The 16960-nt window shown below is 52.1% G+C and overlaps 1 protein-coding gene across 1 annotated transcript; it reads left to right on the forward strand.

The window, feature by feature from the left end:
* Positions 1-786: 786 nt before the first annotated feature.
* ORAI1 (ORAI calcium release-activated calcium modulator 1) lies at positions 787-15304 on the forward strand. The gene is made up of 2 exons (XM_029231073.1): positions 787-1410; positions 14296-15304. The coding sequence occupies exons 1-2, from the start codon at positions 787-789 to the stop codon at positions 14902-14904; spliced, it is 1233 nt and encodes a 410-aa protein (XP_029086906.1). The 3' UTR covers positions 14905-15304.
* The last annotated feature ends 1656 nt before the right edge of the window (positions 15305-16960 follow it).

Here is a 16960-nt window from a genome sequence, read left to right on the forward strand (position 1 = left end):
TGCCTGTTCTCTTCACTAAAATATAAGATTCCATGAAAGTTACCATTTTCTTGGAATCCCTCAGCCTAGCGTTTGATAGGTGCGCAGTAAACTTACTGAATGGGTTTATGATCCTGCACCCCGGCTTGTTTCAGAAGATAGTGAACTGTAAGTGAATGAGTTGGACAAAACAGACCAAAAAAATCCCTGCCTTAAAACAACAACAACAACAAAACACCTTGTCCAGAACATTTTCAATTAAAATTGCAGCCCCCGCACTACCAGTGCCCCCTTTCCCTGCTTTATTTTTTTCTATACATGTATCACCTTCTAAACTATTATAATTTACTCCTCGGTGTTTGCGTGTCTCCGCCACTAGAATGTAAGCTCCACGAAGGCAGGGGATTTTGTCCATTTTGTTCACCACCCTACCCTCAGTGCCCAGAACAGTGTTGGCACCCAGCAGGTGCTCAATAAATAATGAATGAACTCCAGATCACAGTCTGCTTTTTTTCTGCAGACCTTGAGTCACCTTGTTCCAAGGGGGAAACGGGCTTCAGGAGGCGCCCAGAGGTGACTTCAGGTGGCGCGACCCAGAAGTCCGAGCTCTGGAAGAAGGGCCACTGGAGCAGCTGTGGAGATGGGAGGCGCCGGCAGCAGGAGAGCCGTGAGGCCCGGGTGCTGGGGCACTTCCAGGAAGAGGCGCGGACGCTGACGGCGCGGGGCCAGGGACTGTGGGCGGTACCGTCCGATGGGACGAGTCACCTGACTCGCGCAGGCCACGCCCACCCCTCGTGGGCGGGGAGCATGCAAATCAGCCCGCGGCGGCGGCCAATCGTGGCGCGCGCCGGGGGTCCGGGGCCCGGGGATCCGGGACGCTGGCTCGCGCGCAAGCTTTCGTCTCTGCAGCTCCGGACTTTTGTAAGCGGCGTGGCGGGTTTGCGAGCTTGTGCTGTAGTCGCTTCCTCGACCTCCTCGTCTTTAGCGGCCGGCCGGGTCAGGCCGGACCCGCGCAGGGGCCCAGGCGGCGGCTGCCTCAGCCGGAGGCGGAGGCGGAGGTGCGGGGAGTGGTGGGGGCCGCTGCCTTCGCAGGCGCCTGGGCCGGCCCGCGCCTTTTCAGCGTGCTCCATGCATCCGGAGCCCGCCCCGCCCCCGAGCAGCAACAGCCCTGAGCTTCCCCTCAGCTGCGGCAACACTACCAGCGGCAGCCACCGGAGCCGCCGGCGCAGCGGGGACGGGGAGCCCCCGGGGTCGCCGTCGACCCCGCCGCCCGCCGTGACCTACCCGGACTGGATCGGCCAGAGTTACTCGGAGGTGATGAGCCTAAACGAGCACTCCATGCAGGCGCTGTCCTGGCGCAAGCTCTACTTGAGCCGCGCCAAGCTCAAAGCCTCCAGCCGGACTTCGGCTCTGCTCTCCGGCTTCGCCATGGTGAGCTCGGGCCGCCGTGCCCTGCCCCCTTTCAGGTCTGGCCACTGTCGCCCGCAGACCTGACGGGGCCCACAGGGGAGCTGGCTGGGCGGGCCAGGCGGGCTGGTGGTGAAGGGAAGAGCTGGGAGAAAGCTGTCGTGGACGCGGGAGGGGTCCAGAGGTGCTGGACATGAGAGGTGGGCGACACGTGACACCCGATGTGGGAGACGGTATCATACACATGTCCAGGGTTGGGGGGCTCAGATACCTTCAGATGGGCAAGCTTGATGCAGCAAGGAGGGAGAAGCAGCAGGATCCTCGACGTAGATCTGTAAGAAGACATTCCCACAGATGTTCAGGGGGAAAGGAAAGACATAACGTGGACTGATCTCTTTGGAAGCAGGTATCAGGAGGTTGGGAGGTAAAGGACTCCTGAGGCGTCTCCCTAGTTCCCCCACACTTGAGGCCAGGTTCTTTTATTACCTGGTAGAGGGGATTTCCCGACACCCTGTCTCCTATGGCATTTTGCGAGGCCTCAGCCTGGGGGTTTGACAACCGCTCCCCACCTCAGTTTCTTCTCCAGAAACTTGCCAGTGAGTCACTGGGTGTGGGTGAGCAGCATGGGACATGTTCCCGTTGAATGGGCTCTTTCTTGATGTAGCTGGTGGACTTAGTTTCCGCTCCCCATTCGGGCTGGGTCGGAGTGAGAACCAGCCTCCGGGGAGTAGGGTAGGTGAGGCTGCAAGTTGGGCTGAGAAGTGGCCCCGAGGATGCCTTCATGCTGGGGATCTTGGAGTCTCCCAGGGCAGGGAGCTACAGAACAAGCCCTGATAATCACTTTCAGTGACCTCAGCCTGCATGAATGGGGTCTGCTCCCCCTCCCCCAAGGTTTTTAGCCCAGAGCACTCTTGCCTCACCAGTGAGTGAGGTAAGTCCCTGGCCTTGAGGGAGGGGTGGCTGCACCCTTCGTGTTTTCTTGGGAAAAGGGCGTGTCTGCCACTCTCCCTGTGCTCCTCAAACTAGTGGGCGATGCACGGGCGCAAGAACTTTTTAGAAGCCGTTAGCAGTCCCAGAGCACCCTGGGGCCACGGTGGAAAGGCCAGGTGATTGAGGTTGGGGAAGAGCTCTCCCGGCTCTGCCACTTGCTGCCTGTGCGCCCTCAGACTAATCCCTATGTGGGCCTCGGTTTCTGACTTGGTGAATGAAGGCTGCTACTGAGTTTCTCTGTCTTTCAGAATTTAATCGAGGAAGCCTTTGAGAGGGGAGGAGAGAATGTGTGTGTTTGTAAGAAGTGTCACTCTAGCTTTTAATTTAGGTCTATATGAAGGGGTGCTGTTCTATCAGCCCCAAATCCTAGGAATAGCTGACACTTACCAAGCACCCACTAGGTGCTTGGCACTGTGTAGGTTCCCTAACTTATGCACTAAGTCCTCGACCACCCTTTGAGGTAGTTTTTTCATGGGACTTTCCGGAGGCCACACAGCTCACCTGCTGGAGCGGGATTTGAACCCAGGACGGCTGACATCCAGAACTCTCTTGGACACTTGTACCATTTGTGGTGTATGGAGCTTTGAGCCATGTCCTGCCAGGGACCTGTTAGGACCAGGCCTTGTAGGGAACGAGAAATAGAGCAGAAAAACTTCTCTTAAGCAAAATAAAATGTTACAGTTGGGGGTGGGTGTCGGCTCTTCACAGCAGCTCTCTGGGTTTCAGATGGTGGGATGCTTATATTCCTCTGTTTTCTTTTTTCTTTTCTTTTTTTTTTTGCTGTACGCGGGCCTCTCACTGTTGTGGCCTCTCCCGTTGTGGAGCACAGGCTGTGGACGCACAGGCTCAGCGGCCATGGCTCACGGGCCCAGCCGCTCCGCGGCATGTGGGATCCTCCCGGACCGGGGCACGAACCCGCGTCCCCTTCATCGGCAGGCGGACTCTCAACCACTGCGCCACTAGGGAAGCCCTGCCTAGTCCTCTTTTTCTTGGGGTCATAAATTCACAGCTGCCCAGGCCCCTTCCCACTCCAGGAGAAGTAAGGAGCTGATGGGTGACGCTTTCCTGCCTTCTTGAATCGTGTCTTAGAAGCCGGGCCTCCTAATCAGATGTCATCTCCCTCTTCCTCTTGCTAAAAACACTGTGGGGAAGTCAGGCAGCAGGGGTGGCCAGAGGCACTTGGTGGGCCTTGACTCACCCAGGCTGTTTCTTGGGGACCTTTATTTTACCCAGTCAGGGTGGAGAAGGCTTCCTGGCTCCACTGATGAAATCCCCAAAATTCTGCCAGCCGGGAAGGCTAAACCCCATAACCAGCCTCTGTTCTGGGGAAGCAGTTACAAGAGAGTGACTGCGTTTGCCGTGAGTCTGGAAATGAGTGGGAGAGATGGCGTTAGGGTGGAGAGTGGGTGCTCAGCAGGGCGGGTCTGCCTGCATCCCGATCCCACCAAAACCACCCAGCCTTGTGAAGGATACTTGGAGAGGAAGGGGTGCCACACAGCCAAGCGCCATGGAAACTAGAGTAAGCAGGTTTCCTGGACTACTCTCCCTTGGCCTGTGAGTCAGCACAACCAACTTCCTGCCCCCAGAGGGCTTCCTTCCTAGAGACCTGGAACACCAGAAGAAGTGACATGACGTGACCTTTGATTTCCAAGGGTGGGAGAGTTGGTGAGGATGCCAGACTCACCTGTGCACAAGGTGAGATTGAGGGAGGGTCTCCCAAGAGCCTGAAGGGGATGGAGAGACTCCCCGTTCATGGGTGGAAGGGCCTGGCCAGGTGCCCTGAGGCCATGGGACCTCAGACAGCGGCTTTACTCTTTGGGGCCAGTTTTCTCATGTGTGCAAAGGAGGCACATATTCTGTTCTCCCGTGGACTTGCATGCGGAGTCATTACAAGGTCCGATGGCCTACGAAGGATTGAGGAATTATCTTCAGACAAGATTCCCGTTCCTGACGGCATTTCCAGAAACGGCAGAACTTGGGCTCAGCACCCAGACTCTTAAAACCAGGGGCCCTGGATGTAGCACATGATCAGCAGCCTGCAAGTGCTCCTTGAGCCGAGGGTGCCATGACTCGGGCCATATGTGCCTCAGTTTACCTCTCAGCAAGAGGCAGCCAGCCTCGGCCTGACCCTGTCCCCTTGGGGCCGCGGTGAGCACACGCAGCCATCGTGGTGTGCTGGGGAGGGCCGCCTGTAACGTTAGCCTAAGCAGTAGATAATTGGGAAGGGTAAACAAAATGCTTTCTGTGACCTGGGATCAATTATTTTTGGATTATCTGCCTCCTCAAGTTCTCTACCTGCCAGCACCCTTTTGTTCCCAGGTTCCAGAGTGGGTTCAGAAGCTGCTTGGAATTTCTCTGAAAATGAGTTGGAAGGAAGGGCTCAAATCATAAGGCATTATTGAGCCTCTGTGACACGTTCCGAGTTCAGGGGGCGTGGAGACGAGGAACAAATTACTCATGGTGCTCATTACTTTTTTTTTTTTAATATTTATTTATTTATTTATTTTATTTTTGCTGCATCGGGTCTTAGTTGCGGTTCGTGGCATCCTCCACTGCGGCGCGTGGGCTTCTCTCTAGTTGTGGCCCACGTGCTCAGTAGTTTTGGTGTGTGGGCTTAGTTGCCTCATGGCATGTGGGATCTTAGTTCCCCAACCAGGGATCGAACCCGCGTCGCCTGCTTTGGAAGGCAGATTCTTTATTTTATTTTATTTATTTCATTTATGGCTGTGTTGGGTCTTCGTTGCTGCGCACGGGCTTTTCTCTAGCTGCAGCGAGCGGGGGCTACTCTTCATTGCGGTGCGCTGGCTTCTCATTGCGGTGGCTTCTCTTGTTGCGGAGCACGGGCTCTAGGCACGCGGGCTTCAGTAGTTGCAGCACGTGGGCTCAGTAATTGTGGCTCTTGGGCTCTAGAGTACAGGCTCGGTAGTTGTGGCGCACAGGCTTAGTTGTTTTGCGGCTTGTGGGATCTTCCCGGACCAGGGCTCGAACCCCTGTCCCCTGCATTGGCAGGCGGATTCTTAACCACTGCCCCACCAGGGAAGTCCTGGTGCTCTTTACTCATGGTAATCATTGCCATTGTCGATTGGGCTCTTGGAATAGGCTAGACGTTGTACTAAGTACTATCTCTTGTGATTTTCACAGCCTGGGGAGTGAGGGTAGGTGTGGTTCCGCAGTGAATGACTTGTCCGAGGTTACCTGACTGGTAAGCTGTGGGGCCCTGTGACCATGGTGTGGCCCCACTGCTACGGGAGAGGAAGCACCAGAGAGAGTGGTGGGAGGACAGAGCTGGGAGGCTCGCGTATTGTAGAGCAGAGTAAGAACCGGGACTCTGGAGCCACACAGCTTGGGTTCAAACCCCGGCTCTACCACTTATAACTGTGAGATCCTGGGGAAGTTGCTTAATGTCTCTGGGTGTCAGCTTCCTCTTCTGTAAAATGGGGGTAATAGTAATACCAACCTCATAGGCTTGGTGTGAGGATTCATTTGTATTTGCAAAGCACCTAGAAAGTACCTGGCCCAGGTACGACGGAAACTCTCTCACCCTTGTTCCCATGATGTTGGGACTGCTTTTTTTTTTTTTGGCCATGCTGCAGCATGTGGGATCCTAGTTTCCCCATCAGGAATTGCATCCGGGCCCACGACAGTGAAAGCACTGAACCTTAACCACTGGCCCACAAGGGAATTCCCAGGGCTTCTTTTATAAGGGTTAACTGGTTTAGAAGAATGTGATTCCAGCCTAGCCTTGAGGGTGGTAGAGTTAGGGCTTAGGGAAGAACCCTCTATCAGAGGAAGTATTAGGAGCACAGTTACTAAGGTGAGGAATTATAGGGTCTCCAGGAAAAGGCAGAGAGTGTGGTGTGGCTGGAGTTGAGGGTGTGTTGGGGATAGTAGAGGAAGATGAATCTAGCCAGACTAGATGGTGCAGGGCCTTGACTTGCTGTTTGGGACGTTTGAACTCTGGTATCGGCAATGGGGAGCCATGGAAGGTTTTGGAGCAGAGGAGTTCCATGATGAATTCTTGAATAATGTTGAAGATGTTACTATTTATTGAACACCAGGCAAGAGCCTGGATCCTTTTCTTTCATTCTTACTTAATCCTCAGAACAGCTCTTAAACATATGTACTGTCACCTCCGCAGAGGCTTACAGAGGTTCTGATCACCCAGCTAGTAGATTTCAAGCCCCAGTCCCTCTGACTTGGAGTCTTTTCTACTCAACCACCCTCTCACCGTGTCCCTTGCTGTTAGTTGAAAACTGGGCCTTTGAAGTCTTCCAGATGTGCAGTTCTGCACTCTGGGCCGTGTACAAATGGAACTTTGCTGAATGTCCCAAGGGGAAGGCACTCCCTGCCTAGCCGAGAAGACTTTTGGAAAACTTCACAAGTGCCTGTGGCACGTGTCTGGAATTTTCAGCCAGGGTCTCTGTTGAGCTCTGCTGATTTCTGCTGGATCCAGGGCTGATGAAGGAGAGCTCTAGGGCTTCCCAAGGTGGCACTGTGGTAATCAATGTTGGGAAGGCGATTCCCTGGAGAAATGAAACCGAGAAAGTTTAAACAAGAGCAAGTTTCTCTCTGGTGGAACTTCTTCTGGGAGGCCTTGAATATGCTCCCCAGAAGGGATGCCTTAAGCTGATAGAAACACGGGAATTCCCTGGCAGTCCAGTGGTTAGGACTCCATACTTTCACTGCCAAAGGCGTGGGTTCAATTCCTGGTCGGGGAGCTAAGATCCCACAAGCTGTGCGGTGTGGCCAAAAAAAAACCAAAAAGAAAACGGATGGAACCACAAACTCTTCAGAGGAGAATCTTCTGGGACTGTGGTTTGACAGCCCTTTTTGGGAGCATTGGTCTAACCCAGGAACGGACCAACTTTTTCTATAAAGTAAATATTTTCAGCTTTGCAGGCCACACAGTCTCAGTGTAACTACAGGTGTCCCCTACTTTTCGAAAGTTTGCTTTACACCACCTCGCTTATACGAAAGACCTACGTTAGTACCTGTTTTCACTAACCTGAAAGAAACCCAAAGAGAATTTTTACTTTTACCAAAAAAAGGTAAAAAGCGAAAATAGCATGTAGCATTTTGGTTTGCAGTGAGCCGTTATAGAGGCAGCTCGCACCCCGAGGGGTGAGACTGGCACCACCAAACTCCTTTCCCTGGAACCGCACTCAGCACTCAGCATCTCGGCATCAAGTCGCCAGAGCTTTGAGCTGTGTCTTTTAGCATCTGTGCTTTAATCTCGGTTTATTTGTGCATCTGTTAGCAAGATGTCTCCTAAGGTAATTGCTCCATCCCTTTAGGCCATTTCACCTTACAAAAGGTTTCAGAGGTACACTATGGGGGAAACCTGTACTCAATTCTGCTATTTTAGCTCAAAAGCAGCCACAGACCTTAGATAAATGAGTGGGCATGGCTGTGTGCCAGTAAAACTTTATTTGCAAAGAAGTACACTGAAGGCCAGTTTGGCGACCCCTGATATAAGTGGTCTCCAAACTTTTTGAGTGCACACCCCACTCAAAATATTGTCAACACTAGGCTCAGTATTTGTATACATGTGTATGCACACTATGTGTATATGTATACATATATGTATGGTAATGACTGATATGTGTGCTAATAAAACATAAGTATTAAAAGGTACATAGGGGACTTCCCTGGCGGTCCAGTGGTTAAGACTCCACACTTCCACTGCAGGGGCGCGGGTTCAGTCCTTGGTTGGGGAACTAAGATTCCACAAGCTGTGCGGCCAGAAATTTTTAAAAAGTACATAAAGACAAATCAAAACAACAAAAAAAGTACATAAAAATACAACATTGAGGGCTTCCCTGGTGGCCCAGTGGTTGGGGGTCCGCCTGCCAATGCAGGGGACACGGGTTCGTGCCCCGGTCAGGGAGGATCCCACGTGCCGCGGAGCGGCTGGGCCCGTGAGCCATGGCCGCTGAGCCTGCGCGTCCGGAGCCTGTGCTCCGCAACGGGAGAGGCCACGACAGTGAGAGGCCCGTGTACCGCAAAAAAAAAAAAAAAAAAAACAACATTGAAAAGTTGAAAGGATGAGCTGAAAAAGGAATGTCATGAGAGTTCTTAGGGTTTCCAATGGATTACATAGGATTGTCTTTGGACACTTTAGAAACCCTGGGCTGAAATACCCAAAGGTCAAGTCTTGCCTTTAATATTTGTTTAGTGAGGCCCCTAGAGGGACAAGGCCCAATGCTGGAAGCTAGAGAAACAGGGAAGTAGAGTGGAGGAAACCAGACGTGTCATTACATCTTCAGAACGTGTTTGGCAAGCGCAGTGGTGGAGGAGAGTTGGTGGAGGGACACTTACCACCGTCTGAAAATACTTGCCTAAACGTTTAGTACCTGTCATCCTCCCTGGGGCAGGGATTCTGCTGTCTTCCTGCTTTTTCTCCAGCGGAGCCACAAGATCCTTAAGGCACATAGTAAGTTCTCAATGAAAGTTGACCGTGAGGGGAATTCTCTGGCGGTCCAGTGGTTAGGACTCTGCACTTTGACTCCTGAGGGCACGGGTTCACTCCCTGGTTGAGGAACTAAGATCCCTTAAGCCGCGCAGCGCAGCCACAAAAAAAAAAATAGTCCATGAACGAATGAATGGCCCCGTCCTCACCTGGGAGGCCATGGAACAGGGGTGACTTGGAAGGTAAAAACCTGAGGACGTCAAAATTAGCCAGATGAAGAGAAAGGCTAGGCCTGTTCTTTACCCCCTCCCCCCAACCTGCAGGTTCAACCTGTTAGTGGCTTGTGACATTGAGTCGCAACCAGCACGTTTTTTGTGTGTTCTTTTTTTGGAATAAGAGTGGAATGAAATAGAAAGCAGCAGCATGCATCACGTGTAAGAGGAGGCTGGATTAGCATGCTTTAAGGATAATTATTGTTTGGGGAAACTTGTTTCTGTTATAAATGGGTGTGTGTCTATTTAGGGAAACCTTTGGAATACTGGTCGATGGTGGTCAAAAGAGTTTGTAAATTACTGGATGAACCCTCAATCCTCTCTTAATAGATAGTTTGCGTCGGAGGGGGGGCCAGCAGGCTCAGGCAGCGCTCGGTGACCCAGGGTGACTGTGGCATGGCGGCTCCAGTGAACAGGAGAAGCCCAGGCTTGGGAAAGGAGAGTTGTGTCTTCTAGCTGTTGGGTGCCCGGGTCAGGCCAGGCATGGGAAGGCTGCCTTGGAAGGGCCTGGCCTCGGCGCCAGGTGGCAGGGGTCTCCATGGAGCCCAACAGGAGTGAGAAGAGTGGTTGGCATCTGGGCGTGGTGGGCAGACACCCAGCAAGGCCAGCCAGGCCCTGCCCTTCTCAGGAGCCTCTTCTTGGCTCGTGCTTGAGGTTTGGTTCCCCGTGGCGGGGTGGTGGTGTCAGAGGTCCGCGGACCAGAGTGAGGTGGGGCTGGCCGTCCCTCGCCCTTCCTCACCCTTTAGGACCCATATGGCCAGGTTTAAGCAGGCCTGTGGCTGGCTGGGAGCTGTTTATTTTAGGTTAACGGCCCAGCACTCTGGCTATATTTACCTTGCGAAGCTGCTTGCAATCTGATCTGATCTCTCTGGGACTCAGCTGGGGCCCTGGGAGTTGCCTGCCAGATTCCGAGAGGCCCCCCCTGGCTTTACCCTCCCTGCCCTTGGGGAGATTTCCAAAGTGGGACACATTCTGAAAAAAGCAGTAGTTTTTATTCCTGTGAACAGTTTTCATCAGGAGCCATGATTTGTGCCAGCCATTCGTTCACGCAGCCCCAGGACACTGAGCTTGGTCCCCAATGTGGGAACGGTACACACGGCCCGCCAGCGTGCTCCAAGTTCCAGGAACTGTAGGGTCCAGCGAGGATGATGGGGTTTCTTCCGGAGCACGGCAAGGCCCCTTCTCAGAAGGCCCAGCGTCACAGGCTGAGCTGCCCAGGCTCCCCACCAGCCCAAGACCTCGGGGGAAATTCTGGTGTCCCCAGGCCAGGTGTGTCCCAACAGCTGTGTGTACGGCTCTAGAGCCTGGGGGTCCGGCAAGGTGGTCTCTGTCCTGCCAAGGTGGCCATCTGGCCAGCTGTGCCGTGGGGCACGCATTCTCCTTGTACCCAGGGTTTGGAGCTGGAGCAGGCCAGGCCCAGAGTGGGGGGGGGGGTCTGAGCGCCTCACCCTCCCCAGGGAACAGAACACGGGCACACAGGGTCAGCTCTCAGCAGCCTCAGCTGAGCGCGTGCAGGGGCTGTTTGTCTTCCACTTTAAGCCCTGCGTTTTTCTTTTTAACTAAGATTTATTGAGTACCTTCTGGGGGCTGGCCCTTTGTTAAACCCCTGTCAAGACCTCATTTAATCCCCTCAGTGATTGTCTTAGTCTGTCTGGGCTGCTATAACAGAATACCACAAACTGGGTGGCTTATAAACAACAGATGTTTATTTCTCACAGTTCTGGAGACTAGAAGTCCAAGATCAAGGTGCCAGCAGATTCAGTGTCTGGTGAGGGGCTGGCTTCCGGGTTCATAGACAATGACTACTGTCCTCACCTGGCAGGAGTAGTGAGGGGGTCTCTGCTGGGGGCAACTCTCCTGTAAGGGCACTAGGGCACCACCCCCAAGACATAGTCACCCCCAAAGGCCCTACCTCCTCACACCATCACCTTGGGGGTTAGGATTTAAAATACGAATTTAGAGGGTTTGCAGACATTTGGTCTGTAGTAGCAGGTGTGAGGAAAATGCTATTACCCCCTTTGCACAGAGCCTCAGTTTCCTCATTTGTAAAAAAGTAATAATAGTGCTGCTAGTAATCATTGACACTTTATTAAGCATATATATATATATATATATATATATGACAGATCTTGTGCTAAGGGCTTTGTATTCATTAATCTGTTGAATCCTCATAACAGCCCCTATTTTATAGATGTAGAACCTGTGGCATAGAGAGGTTACCAGCTTTGTAAGTGGAGGAGCCGGTTCACTCTTAATGGCTCTGTAGAGGTAGAGATACCAGGCTTAAGAGAACAGATTGTTTACCTGTATATGTGTGTGTCGTTCCCCCTGCCGCCGTATAGACCCCCAGCAACCAGCTCAGGGCCTGATGCACCTAATGGGTCTGGACATTTCAGGTGAGTGAATTAGTAGCCAGTGGACCTGAGGCAGCCAAGCAACAGACTCTCCTGCTGGTCCCTTCTCCGGTTTCAGGTTCCGGGGCAGCAGGCCAAAACAGGAAGAGGAAGTGCTGGGGTGGGGGGGGCACGTGGCAGGAGGTACGCCCTGCCGGAGGTGCCCCCCTTTTCCAGTGTGGTCAGGCCCGGGGACAGAGACCAGGGAGCCCGGGGTGCAGCCCTTAACCTGCCGTGCCCTGGTGGCCTGCTCGGATGCCCTGCATCCCTCACCCGCATGTGCCAAGCAATCCCAGCGTTGGCCTTAGGCCACCAGTGAGTGATCCTAAAAATGGTCAGAATCCTCATGGCACTGCCCCAGATTTATGTGGGCTTGAAACATTTTACAAACTCCTGGGATGAAAAGTTTATACAGTCATCAGTTGTGGGAATTCTAAGACAGAAGTCTGTGACTCCTGTTGAAATTGTCTGCAAAGTCATATGACTGTATATACCTGGCTGTCTTAAGGAGTATCCGATATTTTCACCAAATTCTCAAAGTGTCCAACCCCAAATCAGCTCTAGACAGCGACCTTAATTTTGCCACATACCCTCCTTTTTCAGAGACAACAGGGAAGGTCTTGACCAAGGTCACCCAGGGAAGCAGGGGTGTTTCTGGAGCCAAAACCCAGGGCTGCCAATTTGGCTTTGGTTTTCTCAGGCTGGACAGGAGGATAGAAACCCAGAGGGTTTCATATAGAGACACTGGGATTGAGGGTGAGGTTTTTAAACTGAATAACAATAATAATAGTAAAGCCTCTTTTATTGAGGGTTTACTCTGTGCCAGGCACTAAGTGTTTAATGTGGGATTAACTCAGTCCTCACAACTCTCTGAGTTATGTACCAGTCTTTTTTTTTTTTTTTTGGCCACACCGCGCAACTTGTGGGATCTTAGTTCCCCGACTAGGGATTGAACCTGGGCCCCGGCAGTGAGAGCACCTAGTCCTAACCACTGGACTGCCAGGGAATTCCCCCAATTTTCTATTTTTTAATTATTAATTAATTAATTGATTGATTTTGGCTGATCCGGGTCTTAGTTGCGGCATGCGGGATCTAGTTCCCTCACGAGGGATCAAACCTGGGCCCCCTGCATTGGGAGTGTGGAGTCTTACCCACTGGACCCCCAGGGAAGTCCCCCAATATTCTGTTTTTTACAGATAAGGGAACTTAGGCCCAGAAATTTAAAGGAACTTGCCAGAGCCTCACAGCCTAATAAAGGGCAGAGCAGTCAGGGCTCAAAGCAGGCAACCTGGTTCCAGAGCCTGTGCTCCTAACCACTGCCCTACATTGCCTTTCCAGGCCTAGGAAGGCTGTGGAGGTACAAGAAATGAAAGCAAACAGGGCCAGGCATTACAAACAAGAAAGCTGGGAAGGAAAGAGCCCACCCCCTCCCCCGGAGTAAGGAAGGGTCGGGGCAGGTGTGGGGCTCGTGGGTACATTTCAGCATCAGGCCTCCCCCTTCTGAGCCTGGCACACACAGCGAACCCTTTATGAAGGGTCATTCTCCTTATTGGTGTTGCCATTGGCACTTGCTTCCCCACTCCCTCCAGCCTCGGCAGGCAGACCCTGGCAGTGTGCCCACTGCCCGCTTCTCCCGGCCCATATCTGATGAGCTGGATCCTTCACATGGGGGTGATTTGCAAGGCCCAGGTGAGAGGAGGTGGGTGGCGGGCCTGGAGCATGCCCCTGGTGACCCCAGATCCACAGGTCTCCAGGAACTAGGGAGCAGCTAGTGCATCAGCCCTGGGGCCCTGAGCCCAGCACTGGGGCTGGAGGAGGAGATGGCCCTGGGGCTTGCCGACTGCACCGCAGCACCCAGCCAGAGCCCAACTCTTCTGGGAAGCCTCTCTTAATTCCTTCTTGGTTGGTGCACTGTGTTCTCAGAAGGGGCCTGGGCACGACCTGGGAGGGCCTTCATCCCTTCACCCCACCCCTCTCCTTGTCCCCAGAGCAGGGCATGAGGAAACCTCTGCTTGGGACTTCCGTGGTGGCGCAGTGGTTAAGAATCTGCCTGCCAATGCAGGGGACACGTGTTCGAGCCCTGGTCCGGAAAGATCCCACATGCTGCGGAGCAACTAAGCCCATGCACCACAACTACTGAGCCCGCGTGCCTAGAGCCCATGCTCGGCCACAAGAGAAGCCACTGCGATAAGAAGCCCACGCACCACGAAGAAGAGTAGCCCCTGCTGTCTGCAACTAGAGAAAGCCTGTGCGCAGCAACGAAGACCCAACACAGCCAAAAATAAATAAATAAATTTATTTTAAAAAATAGAATAATTTTCAAAAAGAAACCTCTGCTTGGGAATTGGGAGTGTGGTGCCAACAGGAAGGGAGCCTTTTTTCATTCATGTAAACTTTTTTGTCATAGTGAAATTTACATAAAACTTACCATTTTAACCATTTGTGATGATTACTATTTGGGAGGTGTTTGCCATCTACCAGGAGCTCTCATTTAATTGTTAAAATAATCCTATTAACTGATACCATATCCCTACTTTACAAATAAGAGAGTTGAGGCACAGAGAGGTTCAGTGACTTTCCCAAGGACACGTAGCTCGTGAGTGGCAGAACTGGGATTCAAATCCAGGCAGGCCGGGCTCCAAGCCTGCACCCTCTACCAGTACTTCCTGCCGCTTCTCAACCCTAAGTGGGTGGGTCTTATTATCCCCATTATACAGATACGGACACTGAGGCTCAGAGAGGCTAAGTGACTTACCCAGGGTCCCAGAGCTTGATGGGAGGAGAGCTTCTGAGCCATGACTATCCTGTCACTTAGCCCACCTCTTCCTCCCCCCCCCCACCCCAGGTGGCGATGGTGGAGGTGCAGCTGGACGCTGACCACGACTACCCGCCGGGGCTGCTCATTGCCTTCAGTGCCTGCACCACGGTGCTGGTGGCCGTGCACCTGTTTGCGCTCATGATCAGCACCTGCATCCTGCCCAATATCGAGGCGGTGAGCAACGTGCACAACCTCAACTCGGTCAAAGAGTCGCCCCACGAGCGCATGCACCGCCACATCGAGCTGGCCTGGGCCTTCTCCACTGTCATCGGCACGCTGCTCTTCCTGGCTGAGGTCGTGCTGCTCTGCTGGGTCAAGTTCTTGCCTCTCAAGAAACAGCCGGGTCAGGTGCGGCCCACCAGCAAGCCCCCGGCCAGCGGCGCGGCCGCCAACGTCAGCGGCAGCACCGGCGGCATCACCCCAGGACAGGCCGCCGCCATCGCCTCCACCACCATTATGGTCCCCTTCGGCCTGATCTTTATCGTCTTTGCTGTCCACTTCTACCGCTCACTGGTCAGCCATAAGACGGACCGACAGTTCCAGGAGCTCAATGAGCTGGCCGAGTTTGCCCGCCTGCAGGACCAGCTGGACCACAGAGGGGACCACCCCCTGACCCCCGGCAGCCACTATGCCTAAGCCCTCCTGGGCTGGGCACTTCGGAGCTTTGGCCTTACGCCCTTCCCCACGACCTTGTCCCGGCCCAGCCTCAAGGACAGCCTGTATAGGGGGCTGGGCTTTTGTCAGGGGGCAGAGAGTGGAGGGAAGAGGCTTTTTTTAAAGAGAAATTACTGCACTTTGAAACTTTCCTCTAAGAGAATAAGCACTTCCTGTTCTTCCAGCCCCAGGTTCACCTCCTGTTCTGAAGCCACCGGTGGGAGCCAGAGAGGGGACAAACGCTCCCTTTGTCCCTCCTCCTCTCCTGTGCCAGTGCCACCTGGGTGCCTCCTGTCCTTTCCGTCTTGACCCCCCTCCCCGTTCAGTGTCGATTGTGTGCGTGTGTGTGCGAACACAGAAATATACTCATAAGGGACACCTCCTCTTGTGTCTGTATTTGTTGGGTCTGGACTGCCTGGTATTTCTCCTGGTGCCCCGATAGGTGAGCCTCTAAACAAAAAAAATTTTTTCAACATTTTGGGAAATTTCAAACCTACCCCCAAAAGTTCCATGAAGAGTAACTGAAATATATATACAGTCAATTCTTATTCGCAGTGGTTCTGTTCTAGTCACAAAACACTGAATTAGTGAGTATTTCTCCTAAGAGATACGGGGTTATGTTCCTGCGAGCCTCTGGTCACAACATTTTTGTCAACCAGTCAATACACAGCCTTGTTTTTTGTGTGTTTCTTTTTAAAGACGCCTTAATATATGTTATATATAACATTGAACTTACACGCTATTGCTATCACAACAGCACTATCACTCATTTGTGACTGAAACTTACATAACACACATTTTCTCCGTAAGGCACAACACAGCCTTCCTGTGCTCTGAACACTAGACAGCACTTCATTGTTACCCTTGGGGACCATTTTAAGTAGTGAAATCACCAACAAAAAGCACCAAAATGTGAAAAACGTAGCACTAAATAGACTGTGAAAAGGATACTTGTTTACAGCATGAGCTGAAAGGAGGCAGAGGGTCACCTTGTTTGACCTCAGCAAGTAGGCAAATTTGCAAATACTGAAAATGTGAGTAATGAGAATGACAGTATGTTTTCTCCCTGAGCCATATGCATTAGTTACAGATTTCTAGCTTAAACCAAGGACATTCCTCTACATAACCACAATTCGATGATCAAATTCAGGAAATTTGACATTGATGCGATACTATTATCTAATACAACAACATTCGTTTTCAGTTTCCCTCTTTGTCCCAATCATGTCCTTTCTTATAGTGGTTTTTCCATCCAGGATCATGCACTGCATTGGGTTGTCATGTCTCTTTAGTCACCTTTTATTTGGGACAGCCTTTCTTTGTCCTTTGTAATATCAACATTTTTGAAGAGTCTGAGCCAGTGTTGTTTTTTTTTTTAACATCTTTATTGGAGTATAATTGCTTTACAATGGTGTGTTACTTTCTGTTTTATAACAAAGTGAATCAGTTATACATATGTTCCCATATCTCTTCCCTCTTGTGTCTCCCTCCCTCCCACCCCTCCAGGCGGTCACAAAGCACCGAGCTGATCTCCCTGTGCTATGCGTGAGCCAGTGGTTTTGTAGAATGCTGCCTCTGTCTTGTTTCTCTGATATTTCCTCATCTGTACGATCAGGTTGTGCATTCTGGGAGGAGTTTTTTCTCCATTTTGCAGATGACAAAAATTGATGTCCAAAGAGGATAAGTTTTCGAGCCTGGAAATCTGGCTCAGAGCCTAGACACTCAAAAAATCTTACGTAGACTGATTCTGGCTTTGCTTAAGAAATCGGAAGATCCAGCAGCAGCATTACTGGGCCCGCCTTCTTGCAGAGCAACAATGAACAGGAGCTGAGTTGCAGCTACCTCTTACCCAGGAGATGTATTTGCCACAGTCCCCACCACTCCCTATTGTATGACACCAGCCCAGCTTCATATGTTACTCACCTGGCCCCAGAGGGCATTTGTGTTTGACAGCTCATTCTGTCCCATAAACCTGATACAGAAAGTGGTTTTATAAAAACACAAGTGCTCTGGCTGAAGTGAGAGTTGGTTGTGGGAA

The sequence above is a fragment of the Monodon monoceros genome, unplaced genomic scaffold, assembly GCF_005190385.1.
Source record: "Monodon monoceros isolate NGI ecotype Baffin Bay Population unplaced genomic scaffold, NGI_Narwhal_1 Super_Scaffold_1, whole genome shotgun sequence".
Lineage (NCBI taxonomy): Eukaryota > Metazoa > Chordata > Mammalia > Artiodactyla > Monodontidae > Monodon > Monodon monoceros.